Below are 24,182 nucleotides of genomic sequence, written 5' to 3'. Positions count from 1 at the left end.
CGTCATCACCTCCAGTCAGTGCACGAGAGAGCAGTGGCCAGGAATGTCCCTCTGCCTCTGGTCCCGAAGGCAACCAGAGCGAGGGGGAGGCTCCTGCCTGCCTTTCCATCTGGTTTCTCCAATAAAAGGCCAAGAAATAAATGGAAATGAAAAGTATACAATTTAAAAAAATTACATTTGACTTCCTTTTGCTAATGCCTGTAAGATGATTTCTGGCCTGGCAGGAGATTCCAGATGGGCTGTATAATGAATATAATTTAATACGAAAAACCGGAGTTCAAAGAAACACATTTTTCCATGTCAGAAGGTAGTCGGTTGTCTCACACTGTTTAATGCAAAACACCAGGACGAGTCATTGCGTTTCTTTTCTTATTGCACATTGGCCTTTAATCCCAATATCAGTGTGGCCAGACCCGAGGCCATCAAAACCAGAAGCTGTCACTCTCCAAAATGGGGCTGGCTCTGGGGCACGCTCACCCAAAGGGCCAGAGACCACTAACCACCCAATGTGTTTTCCTCTCGGGTCTCAGGATTTATACCACCAATTAAGGCCATAATGAGTGCCCCAGGTTGACCTCCTAGGGGCAAGAATTAATTAAGCACAGTATTTCTTAGTAAAGAATGACATTTTTTCCAAACGAGTTATATAAGGTAGCCATATTTCCCAATATTACTGCACTTCTCTGGACAATCCTTAATTGTTAACACCAATAGAGTGGTCCAGGAATGTGGCTTAGTTTATGTTTTTAATTTGACAATAAAAGAAAATCTTTACTTTTATCCTTATTTTGGGGGCAAAGAGAATGTTTTGAGTATATTGTGAGTACGAGAAGCACAAAGTTACTTACATTGCTAATATATATCATTTCTTTTAATTATCCACATCGCCACAAAAGAAAAAAGCTAGGGCTCGTTTATGGTCTCCTTCTCAGCCTTCAAAAATGAAGAGCTGTGTTTCAAACCTATTTGTTCCCCGAAAGTTCTTACCATTCTATAAATTTTGTAATAAAGTTTTTTTTTTTTTAAGCTAAAGCTTCCCTTTGTAAACTGTGCCTTAGGCCACCTATTCCAGGGCCTGGCTGCCTCCTTCTGTAAAGAACCAGATGCAACCCTTTCAGGCTCTTCCCCCAACACTCAGCTTGGCCCTGGGAGGGTGAGCGCAGGCAGCCCCAGACGACTCACAAATGAATGGGCATGGTGGTGTTCTGAGCAAACTTTCCTCATAGGCATGGAATTTAATTTTACCCCACTTCGATGTGTCATAAAATAGTCGATTTAAGATTTTTTTCTAAGCTTTTAAAATGTAAAAAATATTCTTAGCTTTCGGCTGTACAAAAACAGGTGGCAGACCAGATTTTGCCTGTGGGCTGCAGTTTGGCAACCTCTGGTCAGAAATGCATGTATTTTTAAGTGCTCAGTGAGGTTTGAGAAAACATGATCTCTCCCTCCTTCCCTCTGTCTTGCTCTCTCTCTCTCTCTCTCTCTCTCACACACACACACACACACACAAATACACTCTAATTACCAACACCATGGTCTCTGATACTGTTGATGTAGTCCAGAAAAAAAATGTGACTTCAAGTGTGTCTCTTTAGTGCTATGAACCAGAACATGAAGCAAATCTCAGCCAAAGGAACATTTTGAAGGTGGTAGAAGAAAGAGACCTCCTTCCTCTTGCCCTTACTCATGAAGAAAATTCCCATTCTAAATTAGAAATCATGTCCTCTCTTCTTTTAAGGAGTTAATGTAGCCAGAACGGATCAGGACATCCCTGCAGCCTGCAAAACCAATTAATGTATTTAACTCTAAAAAGCAGGAGCTCTTTAATTTAGTTCATCCATCACTCACAGAACATTTTGGTAGAAAATATTAGGATTTCCAAATAACTTTATAGCTCTGTAAATTGCCGACATACCATCTGCAATTGAATTAACATTTATAACTGAACTGAAATAATAAATAAAGCAAATTACGCTGCAAATATTCGCAAGTGCCCGATATGCACTTGAGAACAATAATTAGCATTTTATAATCACGCTTCATTTTCTTTATCCAACTCCCTGTCACATTAATGATAAAATATTTTAAACTGCACTCTGTCGGTGAACGGCAGCACAATCTCTACATTGGCCATTAACTAACACGGAGGATGAAAACCGTTTGTGCTGCTGACGTAACGCATCCAGAGAAGTTTTAGTCCTAATCACACTCTCCAGTCTCCCTGGCTCTTGGCTCTGTTTTTTGTTTTCCCATGCCACAAAAAAAAGAAAAAAATCCAGAAAGTCAATGCTTTATTTGCACCATCCAAACCTGAAGTTCTATACATCCTTTCAACAGTAGGGGGGAAAAAAGAATAAGAGTTAAAAATGTATTATGCTCCTTGGCCCTAAAAAACTGAAAAGCATCTAGAGGTCAAAAAGCTTAAGTCACTCGAATGGAATAACTCTGGTCCTCCAATTACTCCTTCCGAAGTTCTCTCTCATTATGAGCTGACATCCTGAACTGTGGTTTGTGTAATTTTTTCCTAGCTCCAAACAAAAATTAACTTGACTAAATAAATCAGTCAAGAGTAAACATATATATATATATATTTTTTCCAACTAGACTTTGCATCAGTTAGCAAAATTTCCCCCAAATTTCCCATTATCGTCCTCCAAAACCACTTCTTTAAAACAATTATATCCAGATGCTCCGTTGACTCTTCACTGCCTTGCGCTCCTCCCCCATTTGCACTTCACATTTCAGGGTGTCCCTACCGGGTTGCCTGCCTCTGTGTGCAATTCCCACATCTCTTTGGTCCAGACTGAGATGCGTTGCAAGTGTAAAAGGAACTTCAGATTATGAAAAGACTAAGTATGAAAAATAATGTAAATCTCTCAATAGTTTGATGTCAATTAACTATTGAAATGATAATATTCTGGATATTGAATTAGATGACATAGGCTTACATTCTTGGGATTTACTTGTTTCTTCTTAATTTTTTAAAAAGGGGGCTACTAGAAAATTTTAAGTTATGCATCTAAATCACATTTGTGGCTAACATCGCATTTGTACTCGACAGCGCTAGTCTAGTGGGTCCTACACGCAATGATGCCTGAAATTTTTCTGTTGATTACGTGCTCCGATTTTGACCCAAATGATTATCACTAAAAGGTCAAATCAAGTAAAGCTTTTGATCAAATAAACTCTTTACGAGTCCCACCAGGCAACTCCAGGCACGTCAAAGACCAGTGAGCCTGGTTTTAGCCGGCAAGTTCTGCCTAATCGTCTTTTTATTACGATAAAAGTTCAATGAACCAGATGTTTACTTGGAGATACAGGGAGAATAGCTACGATTCCACAGGCTGCGGTGGGCTCAGCCTCCTCATCCATCCAGGTCCTATTTTCAAGGGTCAGGCACCTTACTGTAGAGGCAGCCTCGTGGTTGGGGGCTTGGCTCCAGCTGCTGGATAGCCTGGGTTTAAATCTTACCTCCGTCTGTTATGAACTGCATGGTCCTGCACAAGTCAATCAACCTCTCTGTGCCTTGTTCCCTTGCCTTTAAAATGGAAATTGGAATATTTTCTATCTCATGAGGTTGTTATGACAATCAAAAGAGCTAATACATGAAGAGCCTAAAAACCACAAAAACACTCAAAAATATTAGCTGTTATTATTATTATTATTATTGTCTGCCTTTAAAGGCAGGCAGTAGCTTTCACGGTGCAAATGGAAGTGGTGAGAGGTGCATGTGAAGCTGCCACAGAAAGTGAGATGGGACCAGGAAAGCAAGCAAGCCAGGTAGGTGTAGGAGGAGAAAAGAACCCCCGCCCCCCAAAAAGGCTAGGAGGTACCCCAGGTACAGGAAGGTGAGGATGAACAGGAACATTGCCCCTTGAGGCTCTTTCACAGGAGTCACGCCTGTCACTGGCTACTGACTACAACTCACCGGCTGCGCATGCCTCACCGAGGGAACAATCTGCTAATTTCAGTGGTTAATACGTTTGCATTCCAGGTTAAAAGGACAGTCTATGCTGTGGGTTTCTGGATGAGCTTTTCTTTCCTTCAGCGACAGTTTGTCACAGTATTTTTAATCTTGGGGAAGAATATCGAAAAACTTCATCCTCTCATTCTCATCCACGATATCTTCTTAGCATCTAAAACAGAAGTTGCAAACTGCTAATCTGCAAGCTGAAGAGAGCCAAAAGATATGTTTACTTTGGCTCCTCCTGTGATGGCCCGTACAGCCTTTGAAAAACTTTTAAATTTGTTGCCAACATTTAAAAAAGTAGGAGATTTCAATTACAAAAGAGATTGGCTTCATGTTTCTGCCTAATATTTTCTTGATTAATCATTGTATGGTCTCCATGTTTTCCAGTAGTGAAGTGCCTGCAGAACCAGAAAAGGCCTTGAAACAGCCATAGTCCTCAAGTCCGTGAGAATCAGTTCAAGTGCGGGAAAACTGGCAGTGCCAGTCCCACTGCCCCACGGGGCAGCAGCACCCAAAATAAGGTCCCCAGACTGGGCCCCTGGCATTATCTGGGAGCTTATCAGAAATGTGCATTCGCAGGCTTTTCCCTAGGCCCCCTCATCTGAAACTCAGGGGGTGGGTCTCAGCAATTTATAGTTTAACAAGCCATCTTGAAGAATCTGATCCCTGCTAAAGCTTGAATGCCATGGGCACGGGGTGGCAATCGAGAAGATAGCCGCTGTCCTTGTCACACTCCCCCCACCCTCTACTATGCCCATTTACCGGCATCGTTCACTTACCTCCTGGCCATCTTAATAAAGAGCCCAAATTCTCAACTCGAAAAAATAAAAAAGTAAATGCTGCTTCTCAATGGGGTGTTTTTTTTGTTTGTTTGTTTGTTTGTTTTTCCAGAAAATGACCAGGTATCCTTTTACTCTGAACTGAATTTCACAGAATAAAATATGGAGTAACTTATACCATCAGAATTATATGAAACAAGATCAAAATGCATTCTGGCCATTCTTTCAAGAAGTAATGAATCAGAGGGTGGTAAAGATGAAAGTAAGTAACCTTAGTAATTATCTGAAGCTAACCTGGCTTACCTCTCAGGTGGAGAATCATGTTCATAAAGGAAAAGAGAAAGCAAAGTAAGCTGGAGCCCACTGACTTGGTCCGGGCCCTATACCTCTCTTGGAAAAAGTATCAGTTACAGTACCTTCCTCATAGAGTTGCAGTGCAGATTAATGGAATTAAAATACGTGTCTGGCACATAATAAGCGCTAGGTCAGTGCTTTCCTCACTAAAGAAATACTGGGTATACACTACCATGTTTCTTCCTCAAAATAATTCTAGTGCTCAGATGAGCTATTATTCTCATTCTACAGAAGACAAAACTAGGTGTCAGTGACTTGTTCAAAAAATCACGGGAGCCAGGCAACCCGGTTCCCAGTCCAGTGAAAATCACTAGCTCAGGTGCGGGGAATGAACCACACCATTGCAATATTCCATCTCACTAAGACTGAACCCACCATGAAGTATACCAATCTCTCTTTTCCAAGGAAATGCAACCACTCTTGTTATTCTGGGACAATGTTCAATTTGTGGGTCATTCAAGTTCTTTCCCAGCTTCCTGGTCATCGCACTGCAAGTGATTCATGAACAGAAGAAGGAAGAGGAAGTCAAATCAGTCTATTTCACTCCATGTGGCTGTTGATTCAAAATACCCAGTGGGGGAGGGGTTGAAACCGCCAGTGGGATTAACATGACCTGTGGATTCTGTGATGGGTGATAATCCAGCCTTCTTTGTAATAAATAGTAGAGGCTTGGTAGGTGGTAATCCAGTGAAACTTTGGGATCAGTAAGAGATCTGAAGACTTGGAGGTCTCAAAACTCTGCCTCACCCAGTAACAATTAAAGGCCACCCCAACACACTTCCACCATTCTATGGATCTCCTTAAAATGCACAAAATTCAATACTTTAAGAAGTCAAGGCTGCAAGTATTTATTTATAAGGACTTGAACAAAATTCAGCACATTTTACTTTTCGTTTGTTTGTTTAAATTTTAAATAGGAACAAATTAACAAATAGCTCGTGGAGTTAATCTAATCTGAAACATAAGAAAATAACAATATATGGTCAGAGAAGGGCATGGATTGCACAGCAAGGTTGAGAGTTTTAAAAGCAACCATCTAAAATACAATAAAACATCTCTCGTTTCACAATGCAGCAGACCACAGTAAAACCAATGAACATGCCATGATGGATTCACTAATTTTTAAGTAAATACCCCTGCATATTTTCTCACTGCCCTTCCCTTGACATGCTGTACTTTATAAAAATTCAAGTCCAAGTTCAAAGAGAAAAAAAACAAGAAGATAGACAGCATTTTTTAAACAGCCCAGCCTCAAAAATATGTACAGAATTTATGCATGTTTCAAGTGCTCTTTCTCTTTTTTCCAGAGGGTGTAATTAAAGGCCCATACACAACTTCCAAACTGAGGCCACAGAGAGTTTCGGGAGTTCAGCACCCTGACCGTGCACAGGAATAGCTTGCCCAAAAAGGAATAAATAACTATCTTGGCAGGGAGCTCAGGGAAGAACAAGGAAGAGAGCATCTCACATTAGAACCCACATTTCATAAAACCAAAAATTCACTGGGTTGCCTAGAATCAATAAGATCATAGTCAGATGCTCTGATACAAGCCAGAGGAAGGCAGGGGGCCTGAACTTGAGGCTAGCTCCCTGGGAGATTAACGGGTAGCCTGGTTCAATGCAGCTGGCCGAACTGGCTCTGCCTGGGCCTTCCTGTTTACTTTTTCCTTCTCTTTTGTCAGAGACAGTATGTATATACTACGTGCATTACATTTTTTTAAGTTACCTGTGAAGCAAGACCCCACTCACAGCAGCTTTAAGGTGAGCAGTAGCCTAATGTTCCCCCGCCATTTCATTCAGGGAGTGCATGCCCTAAGGCAGAGAAAGACTGGTGATGGGAAGCCACCCGTTTGCCAACGTGAGCCAGGAGTCTTGCTACTGCATAAAGGTGCATAAGGTTTCCTGCAAACAAGCCACTTACTTCATCTGGCGGCCAAATATAAGAGCCTCTGGTGCGAACCAAAACCCAGTGTGAGGCAGATGGGATTCTCCAAAGACAGCCACCACGGTCTCTCCCACCTGTAGATACTCCTCTGATGGGAGCGTGCCTCTGTCCCAAGGAGAAAAGGGTCTACGTCGTGTCCCCTTGAACCCAGATGGCCTCGGGACTTCTGTAACCAATAGAATTGGACAGACAGCACACTAGGAATCTTCCAAGGAAATAAAAGGCTATGTGGCTTCCACCTTGGCTTCTACAACTTTGGCCTTTGGACCACTGAACCACCACGTAGTCAGTAGGATGATTCTGAGACTGCCATTCTGTGAGGAAGCCCAAGCTACACTGAGAAGCTACACACTGGTGCTCTGATCCATTGGCAGTATCAACTACCAGGTGCTTAACTTAAGACACCTCCAAATGATTCCACCTCTTCAGACACTGCCACATTCAGACACTGCCAGGTACAGAGTCTACTCAGTGACACACCAGACAACACAGAGCAGAGACAAGCCATTCCCATTGTGCCCCATCTAAATTCTTGACCCACAGAATCTGTGAGCAAAAAAGAAAAATATTTTATGTCTCTAAGATTTACAATGGTTTGTTATGCAGCAACGGTAACTGGAACACACTATTTAGATGATCGAAGGTCATTTTAACTCTGCATATTTTTATCTTTAATTTCTCATCAGAAATTAAATCATAAGGAAGAAGGAATTCCCCTCTCTCTGTCCTACCTACATAACAGAGTTATCGCAAAAAAGCAAGAAGACGCTGTATTCATGAACTCTCAGTAAACTGCAGTATACCCCGTACTTGTTAGGAATGATAGGATTTACCATTTCATAATGAAAGGAAGCCATCTGTTATTTCACCGATGTGAAATATGACAAGTGGGGAAAGACCAATATTTGAAATTCAAAACCAGTTCAATTTGAGGCTAAGAAGCGACCTTAATAATTGATACAAAAAGTCACCCTTGGCACACACGGGCAAGCCATGTCATCAGGCAGCAGGCTAAGCCCAAGGGTCATTTTTGTATCATCCCTTCCACACCCACGAGCAGTGTGGTGAACAGCAGCAGGGAAGGGACAACGAGACAGGTGGCGTGAACACCCCTGCAGACTCCTGAGTGCCCAGAGAACTCACCTCCTAAAAATAAAAATGGAGTGAATAATGATGCCTACTGAAACTGTCCTTCTTCCCTTTCTAGGGCATTTTCAGCCAACACTGTCCTGACCATGTTCTCTACCTGCCCCTTCACTTCCGCCCTGGGGTAACTTGGACCTAACGCAATCATTGGGCTCAAATATGCTCCAATCCTGTTTGGTTTCTCACTGTCTCTTCCACATACTACCTATTATAGATTCTTTCACCAAACGCTTATTCAATGCCCCTATCACGCCAAGCTTTGTGGTAAGTGCTGGAAATACAGATCAGAACGAGACTTAGCAAAGCCCCCTATATCCTCACAGGACTTACACACTAGAGGGAGGGAGACAAAAGCCAGTGAACACCTAAACAATTAATAACATCCTTTCAAACAGTAGTAAGCACCACAAAGGAAGTCCCACCATGGGAACCCTGGCCCGTGGTGTGGCTGCCAGAACTTATACTTCAACAAAGACCCCACAGGCCACATGAGAGAAACGGTGATTATACAGGGAAGGACAGTGTGGAGGCCTAGGAGGGGGTCTCCACCTAAAGACGGGGCTAGAGACTGCCCTGGGGCTTCTTGAGGCGTTCATTCTGTAGTAACATTAGAGATATGTTATGATCAAATTCAGTCTGGAGAGGAAATGGGGGGTGGAATACTTTTTTTTCTTGAATCTTTCCTACAAACTTGTTAAAAAAATTTTGGCAGAGAAAAGAATGGTATAACAAATAGAAGGCACAGACGAGTAAGAGTGTTTTTACCCAAGGGGCTTTACCTAAACCAATAGGGTTTGAGACTCGTGGGGAGGGAATTCTCCTTCCGCAGCAAGTGGATGCAACCGTAGGTGTGAGACGACTGGAGAAGCACAGGAATAGGGGTGTGTGGCGGTGGCCCTGGTGGTGGAGGGGGTGGGAAGGAGGGGGAGGGCAATCTGTGGTGATTCTGAGAGCAGAAGGGGTTAAACATCAGAGAGGCTTCCCAAGATTGTCCATTCTCTTTCTAGACCCATAGTATGACTGCCTTTCTCTAGTCGATATATGACTGCATTTCTCTATTCAATATAAAATTGCTTTAGTCAGTGAATTGTGTGGGGAGGTGACAGAGGCTCCGATGAAACATCCCACAGAAAACATCCCATCATTGGCACAGAAGAAATGGCTCCATTATGAGTTTGGGTTCAAAACCAGATATATTAGGTGGAGGCAATTAGACTCATTTAATAGCTTTGTTATGTGATTCATCATTCTGTGCAGACGCTACCCACCACAAATATTTACACAAATAAATTCATTATATGTATCTATAATATGTGCCCGAGACTCAGATTTTTGGTCAACGGGCAATTGTTAGCGCCAAACAATCATTAACATAGAACATTGTTTCCCACATAACTCTAAAGCAGGAAATAACCATTTAAGACCAAAATACAATATTAGGTGAGGGAATTTACATTTAATTCCATTTGGGAGGAGTAAGCAGAATTAGCGGACACACTCTCTAATGCCATCTGCCACCATTTCTGGTGTTCAGGCTTCTCTTGTCAGAATGCAACACAACAAATATACTGCAAGCTTTTCAAGCATTTTAGCATAATGTTTTTGATGAAATTATAAACCTCGTATATCATACATCTGAATGGAAAAGATGCCATCAGAAGATGTTATGAATTACTGGGACTATCAATTTGTAAATTTGGGGCACCAATATTGAAGAAGCATCTCATGCAGCAGGACATGACTCTGGCAACTGATAAATACATAAAGTGCCTCTCCACTTTATTATCCTATAACCATTTATGTATGTTAATGAGGAGCAATATAAATGATATCGTCAGCTTTCCAAAGTATTTCTTGGCTTAGAGGATGGCCACATGCCCAAGGTCTCCAGATATAGCTCATCTACAATTTGAGTACGACATACACAAGTAAGATCCAAACTAAAACCCTCCAAGGAACAGTCAAATGATCCCTGCTGGGCCTGACTAATGAGGATAATTTTCCTGATTTGGGGGACTTTCCAGGCCTGCGTGAATGGGGCTGCTGTATCCTTAGCACGCTGCTATTTTCAGATTCAAAAGCACAGAGGAGAGCTAACATCGCCAGATCATTCTGGTTTCCTCACATTTGTCTAACCATGGAAATCCTTCACATGCCCAAAGTCTTCTCCCTCTCACTGCGCTTCCCTAACCGTTGGCTACCGCTCGTTACGCTAAGGTTCATGGGAACCTGACAAGAGCATTTTACCTGCTCCAGTTCAGAGCTGCAACCCATACAGAGGATGGTTTGTTTTTTCCAGGCATAGAAAAAGCCTCCATAGAAGCAGACTGAGAAAGTCATTGAAGATTTCGCTTTTCCTCAATGGAATATTTGCTTTGCAAATCCACCAATCTCTCTTGTAAATGAAGCATTACATGAAATCATAAGAGGGAGGTGGGCGTCAGGTGAAGCCCCAAGAACCACCTCTGGAACACTTGAGAACAAGTTACCAAGTTAAATTTATTGTGTGTGCTTCTCACACTTTGACGCCAGGGTATGGGAAGCAGATGCCCTGGCAGACGGGCCACCTGACTGCACTGACAAGCTGGATGACAAACTTCACAAAAACAGTTCTACCTTACACACTCCGGCAGCCTGCGCTCTGCCGCTTTGAAATAAAACAAAACCAACCCAAACAAAAATGCCCTGGGGGGGGCGACAGTGCGGGCCACAGAACTGGTGCCAGAAATCCGGGCAGGACGTTGCTAGCCAAGGAATGTCATCTTTTCAATGTGGAACGAGGAACAAGGCTCTAATGGGGCAGGGCTGCCAGAACCCCAGCTTCTCCCCTTTACCCCAGACAATGCTCTCATTGTGCAGGCAGGGAATGCACGCAGATTTCTACTCCTCTCTCTAGACTGTTTTTCAGGGATGAGTTCTAGGGTCCACAGAACAAAACTGTCCCATTTCTGGCATTGCTTACCCAAGCGGCACATCCAGCCGCCTTTCTGAAGCGGAAAAATACCGAACAGCAACAGAAAGACACAGCTCATAAATGGAACACGAGAAATTCCAATCCCAAGGAAACTATTATGGTAAGAGAAGCTCGGCAACGAGGAAATATCTAGAAACATGTGTGGTTTTCATGGCACACACGCTCTGTTGGGCTCGTAGGAGTCTTGTGAATAAGGACACGCATTTTTGGTGCAACGTGAAGAGAGAAGACAACTATTTCATCTGGTGATCCATGAAGGGACACCGGTCCGTTTCCAAAGCTGCAACAGGAACTGGCTTTGCAGGTCTTCATAAGAGACGTACGTATGTCAGTCTCTAACTGCTTTCTTGCCAAAGGAGTTTTCTGGGGTCATTCTGGCTACAAGTGATGTCTCTGCCTGTGAGCTGTCACCGGACTCTCACCCCTGAGAAAAGTCTCACTCTCCGGGAGACAGCCTTCCCGGTCGCTCAAGATGGCAAACAGAACTTACGAGGAACACGAAAATGTTTAGAATCACAGACTTTGGTTTCACACGATTCAGGAAAAATAAGTGCAGGAATACATCCAGGTTAGTTTCCACAATAAGTATTTCGGTAACGGAATCAGACTGTAAATCAAGGTCACGAAGGGGAGGTCTTAGTCCTATAAACTCTTAGTTTCCTTATCTGGGAAATAAAGGGGCAGAAACCGATTCCACCTAACTTCTCTACTTGTTGTGAGGATCACATACGACACCTAAGGCAGAAACTGTTAGGTCTTCACCCAATTCATTATATCTCTCTCTCATAATAGGTCTGGACCTGGGCACGTGGCCAGAGGATATCTTTCGCCGTCCATTTCGGTGCTGTGAGCAGCCATTGCCAATGATGTCTTCCCTCCAGGCCCTGGGCTTGAAGAAGCAGGCATGCTGCCTCCTCCACACTCTCCTTCCTCTTCCAGCGGATGCTAAGGACCTGGTGGGTGCCAAGCTGGAACCCTGGAAAAAGCCTGAACTGCCCAGTCACTGTGTGAAATACCAACCAGGTATACATGCTTCGAACGGTTGTCAGAGATGGAAATAAACTCTGTATGACACATTGCACATGTTGGAGTTTTCTTCCTTGTACTGTGGCTGAGCTCAGTCTAATTTAATTCCATATGCAAGAAGCACTTAAGAAACACAAACAAGCAATTGGAACGCAAGATATTTTTATTGTTTCTAGGGTTTTATGCAGTTCACCCACATGGGGAGAGAGGCCACCTTACACAGTGGGACGACCACGGACCCATAGCCACATCCTTGTGGAGGACCTCCCTAGGGCATTTCACTTCTTACCACTTCTTTCCCAGAGTTCTCCCAGGAAAAAGAAATAGAATTGGAAGCTTTCCATTTACCCTCTCTAGCAAAAGGTTTAGAAAGGGAGAAGGCTAAAACACTCACCTCCCAAAAGTAACTAAATCATCACCTACAATGGTATAAACTTTTTTTAAATAGAAATGATTTTCAGTCATAATTTACCAAATTTTTTGGACTGTAAGATGCACCAGACTATAAAGCATACCGAGGTTTTAGAGGAGGAAAATTGGAAAAAAAATATTGAAGCAAAAAATGTGGTAAAATATTTAATAACATAAATAACACAGGCCATCCCCTCCCACCCACGGCAAGCCAAGTGAGCTACATTCGGACCATAAGACGCACCCCCTTGCCTCCCAGATTGGAGAGAGCGCGTCTTACAGTCTGAAAAATATGGTATATCACTTTCAGGAAACCCAAAAGTATACTTCTATTTCTTTGATGAAAATACGTCTTTTCTGTTTGTTTGTTTGGTGTAATTGTAATATATTGGCACAATTCATTTTTAGATGATGGTCGGTCCCTAGGAATTTTGTAAAAGTAACTTATTTTGCTCTTCATTTGCTTTAAATCAGAAAAGTGTTGATTTTGGTGCTACCTTTTTTTAAAATTGACCAAAACTTCATGAAACAGACTTGAGACCTCATTGGGGAGGGAGCCATTTTCCAGTCAACAGGTTAACTATGGACACTGGAAATTATTTCTCTACTGTACATGAAAGGTATAACCTTGAGCAAGATTACAGGCTTTCAGCTTGTTTAATAAACCAAAACAGCTAACAAAAGTGGTCTCAATATTCTAAAACAACAACGTAAGCATTTAAATAAGCATTTATGAACTTTTAACTATAAAAGATTTAAAAACTACTTAAAACCACCAACTTAAACAAACTATCATCTGGCCAACACACACACACACACACACACACACACACACACACGCAGAAATAGAGGGTTGCGGGCTAACTTAGAATTCACTCTCCACTTCCTGTTTATTTATGCACCAGAAAAAAAAACAGACAGATTTTCCTGCCTTTTCCACCCAAAATGATTTCTTAATTTAGAATAACATTTATCCAGAAGAAAAAAAGAGTTTTCTTCTCCTGTAGGAACTGTTAACTAGGAAAGGCCAGATTGCCATCTCAGCTGTTTCGATGTGGCTAAATCGGGAGGTAAATTCTAGATGTTGAGAGTTTTACTTTCTTTAAATCACTAAGATCTCATAGCATTCTTGAATATATATTCCAGCTGCAAGTCCTGAACAGTTAGCTAATAGGCAATTTCAAAGAGAATAGCTCTTTTGCAGTGAAGGGTTAACTCTGAGGTGGAAGGAAGAAATTACTAAGAAAATGAGCTGGACTTTGGCCACCGAAGGCCTTGACCTGTTTAGAAAATTTCACAAAAGTTTCCACAAATGTTATCATCACAAATCCTATATAATGAAATGTAATCCAATACACAATTAGAATATATCTACTTACATTACTTTGTGCATTACCGTATAGTTATATCTGCTTGTTACGTGTCATTCAGTTCTATATTAATCACTGTCTATTTAGATCTAATTTCTGATAAAAGCGCTAATGCATCGAGGCCCCACTATGTGCAGAGTGTTGTTATGTACAAGGTACGCACAATAAAGCTGTGGTGAAGGACCAGCTACAACCCTCCTGAAGTTTACAGTCTGACAAAAGAGGCTGATATCAAACAAACGAGTCCATAAATAAGTTTATTACAGCTGTGTTAAGTGCTACAAAGAAGAACAGAAAATTGAAAAATGGGGACCTAGCCTGGGATCTCTAGAGAAGGCTCCTCGGAGGAAATGACAGGTACTGGTCCCAGCCGAGCATCTTTCATGCCTGGCTCATCCCCCAAGGCTTGCACAGGGCTATGCAAAACTCATACTAACAGAGTAGGAGAGTTCCCATTTCCGCACAAAATCGTTACGGGCTATTTCAAGTTCTCCTGTTTCCCTAGTCGTCTGCAACCTTTGCCTGGAACACTGTTCTCCCCTTCCTCATCTGAAAAGCACCTCTATCTGTAAACCTGTCTCTGCTATAAAGCCTTCCCCGGAATGGGTCAGAGGGGGTGAGGCCCCTTCTCTGAGCCCAGCATGCACTCGAACCACGAGAATCCCAGAGCGAGGCCTGTGCACTGTTTTTATTTCTGCCCATTCATTCATCTGCACGGAAGTGAAATAGTTACTATGTATCTCTTATCTAACAGGCACTGTTCTATGTACTTTTTAAACACTGGCACACAACATTGGGAACAAAACACTTAAAAACTTTTCATCTTGTGTGTATATGCTTTAATTCTGTTTTGACTTTGACGTTGTCTTTGTAGAATGGGGATTAAACTACAGATCTATCTACCTCAGAGTGATACTGTAAAGACCTAAGGAACAGGCCAGGTAAAGGCCTTTAAATACGTTGCATGAGCTGAAGACAATGTGATCTAAGGTTCTCCCGCCACCACCACCCCCCGCCATTTCTTGTGCAAGTTAATGGAGCCACAAAGTAAAATGCAACACAAAAGCTGACTTTGGTACTACACTTCACACGAAGATGCTCCCTGAGTGTGGGTGGGAGGCTGTGAGCCTTGGCCATGAGGACAAGCTAAAGCATAATCTACTCCCATGTGACCTCGGGTCACAGCTCCGGAAATTTTCCCTTTCAATTTGGAAATGTAAAATTTAGGCAATTAAATAGCCTGTTTTACAACGTTCAATTCCTATACCTAGAGCCTTTCTCACAGAAAAGTACTTAAATATCTGATGAATGAAAGAATAAATAAACAAATTCTCTGTTGTTGGTTGATTTCAGTAAGGAGGATAGCTCTTTGGGTCTATAAGGGGACCTACAACTGTGGTTCAAAGACTATAATAATGAACTTGATGGCAGGCTTCCTAGTTCAGTTTGAGCTCCTATAGCACGCAGATGTCTTGCTTTTGTTATTGCCTTTATTTCTGTTATATTGTTCCCAGGGCCCGACTCGGCAGCAAACCCCCAAGCACAAGCAAACTATCAGGGTGGGCAAAGCCGAAAATGCTCTCCAAACAGAGCATAATGTTCATATTTACCCACGCCCACTAAAAACAAAAAACAATGTCATTTGAAATGGCCTTGGTCAAATAAAATCACTAGGCACATTTATAGTATTTAATGGAAGCTCTAAAATTAAGTACAGACATCCATCTTCCTGATTGCAAAACTTTTTGTGCCTGACCACACTACTTGCTGTGTGCCAGGAAAAAAAAAAAAAAAAAACCAGACCAGTAGCTGAACACTGTTGTGGAGATGAGGGCTCCCTCCTTCAGAGGCAAGAAAAACAAAGGCAGATGAGAAAATGGACAAAATTAGCCCTGAGGGACCGAGGGGGCTAGTGGAGCTTAAACTCCTAAAGGCGGCTGTAAATAGAAGGCTACCACCGTGACCTTCAGCAGGCATTTCCTCTGCGCCTTGGCGGAGAAGGCACGCCATCGGGCCGGCACCCGGCCTCGCCCCAGGGGCCCTCTGCTTGGGCTGGACTGTGGCTCCCAAATGCTGGCTTACGGATGGGAAGTTTCCACCCAGCAGTGGCGAAGCAGAGAGGACAAGGACAAAGCACCGGTTGGGCTGGGAGCGTGCCCATGGGTGGGTCCTGTCGGCTAACTGTCCCTTCTTAGGAAAAGACTGACTTGTGAGCTCTTCCTTTACTTTTTTAAAACACTTTATTGTACAAATGTCATTTCGTTTATGCAAGGATCAAAACGATAGAGTCGTTTTACTTTTACATAGGCTTCCACCCATTTTTGTTTTTGATTGGCTACCCCATGAAACCCCCAATCTAGACCGTAACACAACACTGCTTCCCAACCTCTGTTTCAGAGTGGCTGAAGCAATGGCGTGTTTTCCAGCAGGCACAGGATTTCAATCCCAGCCCTAGCCAAGGCAGGCTATGTGACGTTGGTCAAGTTTCTTAACTTCTCTGAACCTGTTTCCTCCTCTGTAAAATGAGGAGTATAAAGCCTACTCCCTGCTGTGCTGCTGTGAGAATCAAAGTATGGGTACAAAACGCCCAAGTGCCTGGGGTAGTGTTTTCCTTCTCCCCACACTTGCAAATACTGGGGACTCCCATGTCATGTGAGCTGGCCCGAACAAGAAATGATAGGTAACGAGTCCCAATTGTCAGGTTCACGGTTTTTGGTATAGCACGTAGTTCAAATGTGGGGAGTTGCTTTTGTTTTACAAAACTTCTGAGGCCCAGGCAAGTTCCTAGACGCCGCGCAGAGGGGAAGAAATGGCCCCAGAATCCAGTGTTCAGTTTCTGATCTAAAATGCTCCCCTTCCTCCGCACACACCTGGTTCCGCCACAGCCCTGATAACTCAGTGACCCACTGTGAACTCAGGTGCCCTGCAGTTACTCTCTGCCCGACCATCCTGTTCATTTCCTTCCACCTTTGGATTGTTTGCCATGGGCCCTCCCATACAAGGCAGTAAGTTCCAAGAGGGACTTGTCTATCGTGTTTACCGTTGTGCCAGCACCTGGCACAGGCCTTCGAACTTAGTAGGTGTTCAATAAATGCAGGTGGAAGGACGATGGAATGGTGACTACAGATGTCCCGAGGGACTTACCCCTGAAACCGGGAATAATAGAAGACAGCATATAATCAAAGGGCGGCTCTGGGACACTCACCCTTTGTCAAGGTGACCTTGCCCCTTTTCCTCTTAAGGAATGCAGCCCATTCCTCCACCCACTGAATCTGGACTTGACAATGTAACTGCTTTGGCCAACGGGTCATTAATCAATGTGATGCAACCAGGGGTTTGCACACTGATGATGTCTTCTCTTAGTGATGGGAACCCATCCATGACCACATGGACGAGTCCAGTCTGGGCTAACAAACAATGTGGGAAGAGGGTACGGTCATCCCACCAAGGTCCCAGCCATGTGAGTGAGGCCATCCTAGCCCGCCTGGCCCACGCCAAGCCAGCCCAGATAGAAAAACCCACACAGAATGATAACAAATAGTAAATGTCTACTGTCTTAAGCCAGCAAGCATTTAGGTTATTTGTTAAGCAGACAAAGCTAACTGATATAGCAGCTCATAGAATACATTCCCCAAACCACTCCAAAAGCTCCAAAACAAGATGCCAGGTGCTTTCAGAAGTAGCTCACTTATGAGAAAATAACTAATTTCTCTGACTTTGTGAGATAAGGAAGTGGGAGCTGAGCGAGAAGAAAGAGACGGAAGAATACCAGACAGGGTGAGTGGTCCTGAAGCACCCCCCCCCGCAGAGCGCTGGGCAAGTGGACATCAACTCTGGTTAGGCAACTCTTCTAAGAGGTGGGGAGGGGATGCCGTGGTCCCAAGCCTGTGCAGTTCACCAGAACCATTTGCCCTGCCATCTCAGGCGTGAGTGCTCTGGACCACCAGTTCTAAGTTTTAGAAATTGTAAGAAATAATGCACCACCGTATATGCTTTTGTGGAAGTCATGGTACTAGGCCCAAGGGCCAAAAGTGAGCTACTGCTTGTTTTTGTGAGTGAGGTTTTATCGGGGCACAGCCATGCCCATTCTTTGACACACTGTCTACAGCTCCTTTCCCGCTGTAGCGGCCGAGTTGAGTAGTTGCAACAGAGACCATACAGCCTTCAGAGCCTAAAATATTGACTCTCTGGCTCTTTACAGGAGCAGTTTGCCCGCCTCTTTACTAGTGATCAGGGGAGCTCCCGTGGACTGGCTGGGTCTTCAGCTGAGTCTTGAAGGAAAGAGACGGTGTTCATTTTGATACAAAGGAATGAGGAACTGCTGAAAGAACATTACAAGAAAGAATACTAAGATTATAGCTGATGTTACATCATGGTGCACAAAAGTCACTATAAGTTAAAGCTAATACAGACAATAGCCAAGCACATATACCACTTAGTGTGTGCCAGGGATTATTCTCCATGCCTTGTAGTAGTTCGTTCTATCCTCACAACAATATTATGAGTCAGGTGGTTATTATTATCTTCATTTCACCAAACGAGAAAAGGGACACATAGAGTTAAAAATGCCTTCCCAAAGTCACAACGCTAGCAAGTGCCAAGCTGGGATTCACTCCAGGCTGCACGCTTTTTGAAAGGTACAAAAATAGAAAGGTAAAATATGATGAAGGCCCCAATGGGGCATAGATTCTAGCTACAAGCAATGAGACGGTTTCTTGCATGAAAATCGGCTCTATCGCTTTATATTGTTAAACCTTGCTGGCTGACCACCCGACATGTTCACTTTACATACTCTGTCCTCTGCGAAACACTGTCATGGCTCAGCTGGAAATCCCCTAAATGGGACATCCGTCTAGCACATCCAATGGTTGTGTTGCTGGGGTGGTCGCCAGGGTGATGCTGTGTCAACAGAGAAGCCACCGGCCATTCCCAAAGGTGGACCACAACCTATCCATTAAACTCTGACCCTGAGACCGCTGCCTGGTTCCTAAAAGGACAGAGGTTCTCTCTCTCAAATGATAATCGATAAGCTCATCCCAGTAATGAGAGGCAGAAGCCACCTCTTTAAGAAGGCCACTATTTCTTAAAATTATCACCTGGGTGCTGTTTGGGTTCCAACTGTAGAGCAGAGGCCCTCAGCCCAGAGTAGGGATTTCTGATCTCTAGCCAAAGGAAAGGAAGGGCCACCTCCTCTAGGGCAACAAGGGGCTGAGGCCGCCCAGAGTGGCACCAAGCATGGGACCCATTATGGATAAGCAAATGAAATACAGGCAGGATTCCAGAACAGAAGCTGTCTCTTGACTCATCTCCTTATTTTCACAAGGAAGAAATTCCTAGTAGATAGTGTCCAGTAAGATTAGCCTTTACAGAATAACGGGGCTTAAATTTATATACCTTTTCTACAGGGCATGGTGGCAATTTGTATCAAAAGCTGCAACATTGTATAAAGCCAATGACCTAGAAATTCTATTTGTATCTATTTGTAACTCATTTATCCCAAGGAAATAATCAGATACATACTTAAAGTCTATACATCAAAGCATTAGCTATGAGAGAGAAACTCTGGAAACACACTCAGTATTTAACAAAAGGTGATGAATTAAATAAATGAAAACCAGTGTGCGAGGTAAAGTTCTACTTTGGTAAAAAACAAGAAAAAAATAAAAATAACAAAAATAGCAACATCAAATACCCATAGAAAAATAGGGTTAGTAGGGGGTGTTTTTTCCTAGGGTAGAACTATGGTTGCTTTAATTTTTGAACTTTTTCATACAATAAATTCAGCATTGTGTTGGTAATTTGAAGAAATTATAATAAGTTATTTTGTTTGGGGGGGTATTACATTGTACTTTTGCATTCCCACGTTTTTTAGTTATGTGAATTTTGTTGCTGTGTTTTTCCAGCAAGCAAAAATGCAGACCCGCCTCTACCAAAGGGAAGAGGCAGTTCACATTTTCAGAGACCCACCCACAAGACAAAACTCCTTGAATCTGACAACTAACTGGCTGGCCAGCTCAGCTGACCTTCAACTGGGCTTATCGCTCTGTTAAAAAGATTTATCATAACATGACTTGGAACAGCTTAACCAAGTTCATCCAAGTTGCCTGTGGTGATGTGGGTTTTGTTTGCATTGGGGTTTTTCCTGAAAAGAATCAGAATCCTAAATTAAAACAAGAGATTTGGAGAATTAGCGAAGGGCTGATTAAAACAGTGTGTACCAGGCAGAATTGTGAAACGGCTTCACATGTAGGGCCTGGGACCTGCACAAGAGACACGCTTGGTAATTTCTTTCCCAGGACATGGTGGGATTGGGGAAGCTGAGTTACAATAAACCTCATTGAGATTTCTGGACACAAGGTGAGTTAAAAGTTTTAGAAATAAAGGAGTGTCTTTTAACTTTCAAATCAGTATTAGAAAATTATTTTTATAGCACACAACAAAATATTTGTATATTGGACAAAGTGAACCGGTATTCTACAGCCTTCCGAAACCTCAGGATAAATTTAGATTCACCTAAAGGTTACCAGTAATAGAGTAATAATTAGACACACAAATGTTTTGCTTTTTATCCAGCTGCCAACTGGTGGCTGTGTCAATGTTCCTGACACTGTACCTAAAGCCACTGAAGGCAAGCAAGTGCCTGTCAAACAACCAACACAATTCCAGAGGCAGAGAAATGTGCCTAAGCCGTTCAGGAATTTCCCCAAACTGGTCTTGCCTTGTAAAATAATACATGTTTATTCAAACGATTCGGAGGAAGGGAAAGCACACACAGTTCCGTTGAGGGGCTGAGTGACATTTATGTGTTTGTCCAACCTACATCTTTAAGTCCCCGCTATATGACAGATTGCGTGGGAGATGCTGGGCAACAGAACCAGAGGCCTCTCCACTCTGTGTTCACAGGCAATTAGACATGCAGTGTGATAGAGTGAATGTACAAAAAAAAAAAAATCCTCAATTTTCTCTCCCTGTATTCCTGCCTCTCATGTGACTTTGCAACTCCTTGAACTACAAATTTGAGTTTCTGTTCCTACTTCCTGAGTATGGACTGGCCTTATGACTTGCTTTGGCCAACACGATGAGTCAGGAGTGACAGGGTGCCACTTCGGAGCCTAGGCCTTCAGAGACCTTGTGTGTCCCACTTTTCTCTTCTGCCTGTGCAAAGAGCCAAGGCCAGCCCACTGGGAATGAGAGGCCGCATGGAGGAGATCTGAGCTGAGGGGGCCCCAGCCAACAGCGTACCCCCAGAGGAAGAGCCCACAAACCAACCTGCAGCTGACCAGTGATGCACGCTGGAGCACAGCTGAGACCGGATGAAGCAGCAGAAGGAGCCTGGCCTTAAGTGCCGACCCAGAGAACCGCAGGCTAAAAATTGGGTTGGCCACAATGTCTGCTATGTTTTTTCCATGCAATGGCTCTCACAGTGCTTAGTTGTCTTTAACTTCATTCAAAACCATTCTGTTAGACTGTACAGCTGTGATACCAGCGTGCATTTTAAAAAAAACGTATCAAAACTGGTGAATTTTTGTGCAGCCATTTTAGTATTGAAGATGAAGAATATATGCAAAATTTTCAGCATATTGTGCTTTCTACTTCAAGAAAGGTAAAAACACAACTGAAATGCAAAAAAAAAAAAGATTTGTGACTTTATGGAGAAGGTGCTGTGACTGATCGAACATGTCAACAGTGGCTTGTGACATTTCTTGGTACTATTGATATTTTGGCCCAATAATTCTTCTGGTTTTATGCACTAGAAGATGTTTAGCAGCACCACTGGCTTCTACCCACTACAGCCAACATGCTGAAAATACCCAAATCAATGGAGTTTTTGGTGAAGATGAAAAATGTGTCTTATTTTACAGAAAAAATGTAATGGACTTTTTGGCCAACCCAATAAAAAGCTACCGTTTTAAGCCACTTGGTTTCAGGACGGTTTGTTACACAATAGTGCCTAAACAATGCACATAGAAACAACAAGTGCTAACTCCGATAAGCCAAATACGAAGTGCCACACGGCACCTGATCGGAGCACCTGCGATATTATTCCCACATGTTTACGATTTCCAGTGAACCATGCAATTTAGGTACATAAACAACAGGCCTGAACACCCTTCAGAGAGAACATAAAGAAGCTGTGTATCTGGGGAAGGGCTGGCTCTAGACAGCCATAGTTCCTTTGAAAAACTGTCTATGGATGAGTTGGATTTGCCTGGGAAGTCATCCTTTGTTTCTTTTCTCTCTTAAAAAAAAAAAAAAAAAAAAAAGCTCTTTCACTCAATTAAGCCTGTTGGACTCGATAACAATTGTCTAGCTTGATTCAAAGCAGCCATATCCTCTGACACATGTTCAGCCTCCAGTACTCTGTCGGCTGGAATTTTAAACCCAGTCCCCCTGAATTTATGACATCCCCACAGTAGCAAGTCCCTACAGGCTGAAAATCAAACTGTGATTCAAAGGCCACAGGGCTGAGGAAACAGCCAGAAGATAAATCCCAATTTCAACCTTGGATTCTCTGCAAGTTGATTCAGTGGCTTGTCAGTCATATTTAAAAATAAAACAAAACTACAGAGACACCAGACGGCATGTTTTAAGGAGAAACAGGGTGATGCTTCTCAGAACTCCTTCGAAAGGCTCTCGCTACCTGAAAAGGACTGGTCTGTGCTATTTTAAGGGCCCTACAGCATGTGGCCCCCATCAATCACTTGCAAAAGTTTCTGAATTTTTAACTAATGAGATATAAGAAAGAAATCAAACCACTGAATGCAAGCGAGGCCACCGCCCTGACCGAAGGTGATGGGACAGGTGTCCAAGGGGCCCATTTCTGGAGCTGGGGAGGCCACCGTCACTGAGCAGGCGGAGAAGGGCAGCCCACTGGGCACGGGGCCGTGGGTACTCACCTTACAGCCCTCGCAGGCGCTGACCCCATAGTGGTACCCCGAGGACTTATCCTGGCAGACGAAGCAGGGTTTGTACACGCGGGGGGGAGGAAGTGGAGACGGGGGGCTCGGGACGAGTTCTTCAGAGCTGGTGCTCTGTGTTTCAATCGCTACAATGGAGAAAGAGAGAAAGCGGGTTTCAGTTCGTTTCTGTTTACCAGTGAATGCATAGGCCTCTGCCCCCCACCCCCCATTCAGCAATAACACTGCCAGAGATAGGCCCATAAAACCAGCCGCCATCGCAGGCACAGCAGTGGGGACACCGACACGGACAGGGTGCTCGGCAGTTTACAAAGCAATCCTGTATGTCTCTTTCATTGGGAAGGAGGTGACTTGACCTCCATTTTACCCTCAAGAGTGACAAAGTCAGAGGCGTGCAGTGACTTGCCCGAGACCAACAGCCAAGCCACAGAGTCAGATCTTCACACTGCGAACTCCAGGCTCTCACTCCTCTTCTGTTTCTGCTGGCTTCTGATTCAGTTAGAGCCTCGGAAATAACTTGCTTGACCTTGTTGCTCAATTAGCCAAAAGCAAATTTCCTGAGGACAACTGAAGAAAATGCCCAAAGGTGCCACTCAGCCAGCACATGGGGAGGGGCTCTGGCATGTGTCCTAACAGATCTTCATTAATAATAGTAATAATATCGGCAAGACCTCTGCTACTCAAAGACGGTGCTCTGGACCCGCGGCATCAGCATCCCTTCAGAAAACATACTTATCGGGCCCCAGGTCAATGGAATCAGAATTTACATTTTAACAACCCCCCCCCCCAGGAGATCAAATGTACAATTAATGTTTGATTAATTGCTTTATGCTAATCATGGCCGAGAGTTATGTTGCTTGCTCTTTATTCTGGATTTAGAAGTACAAAATTCCTCTCTTTCATTGTTTAACCACCCAAATTCCATGGGAAACAGGACTTCATAAAACTTAAGACTCAAGTATTCTCCACTTCCTACTCTATGGACAAAGTAAAAGCAAGGCCCAGGCATGTTCCTATCCCAGGCAAAGATGCTTATAAAGTATGATGGGTATGGGGAAAGAAGTGATGGAAAGTGATCGAGGAATGTTCCAGAATCTCCCGACCTTCAAATCTCTTGACACCATACAGAAGGTTCTCCAAAGTATAAAATTCCCAGCTGTTCCACTGCCCACAGTCTCCCGGACTAAGGCATTCTGCGGACTGAACTGTCCTATAGCCAAACTTCCAGCCTCTGCCGCCAAGGCACCCACCGGATGCACTGTATCAGTTCTCATCTCACAGTCCTGCCAC

General features: G+C 43.4%; 1 protein-coding gene across 3 annotated transcripts in view; it reads right to left on the bottom strand.

Annotated features, from left to right (window-relative positions):
• Positions 1-24,182, bottom strand: part of RARB (retinoic acid receptor beta) — a 355,682-nt gene that overhangs the window by 101,824 nt on the left and 229,676 nt on the right. For all 3 annotated transcript variants that reach the window (XM_037070722.1, XM_037070723.1, XM_037070724.1), the window contains exon 2: positions 22,872-23,020. In XM_037070722.1, coding sequence (XP_036926617.1) covers positions 22,872-23,020 — 149 coding nt within the window. The remainder of the gene's footprint in view (positions 1-22,871; positions 23,021-24,182) is intronic.

Source organism: Sturnira hondurensis, unplaced genomic scaffold (assembly GCF_014824575.4).
Source record: "Sturnira hondurensis isolate 20B ecotype Veracruz unplaced genomic scaffold, ASM1482457v3 Scaffold0019006, whole genome shotgun sequence".
Taxonomy (NCBI): Eukaryota; Metazoa; Chordata; class Mammalia; order Chiroptera; family Phyllostomidae; genus Sturnira; species Sturnira hondurensis.
This window is presented reverse-complemented; position numbering and strand designations above follow the sequence as displayed.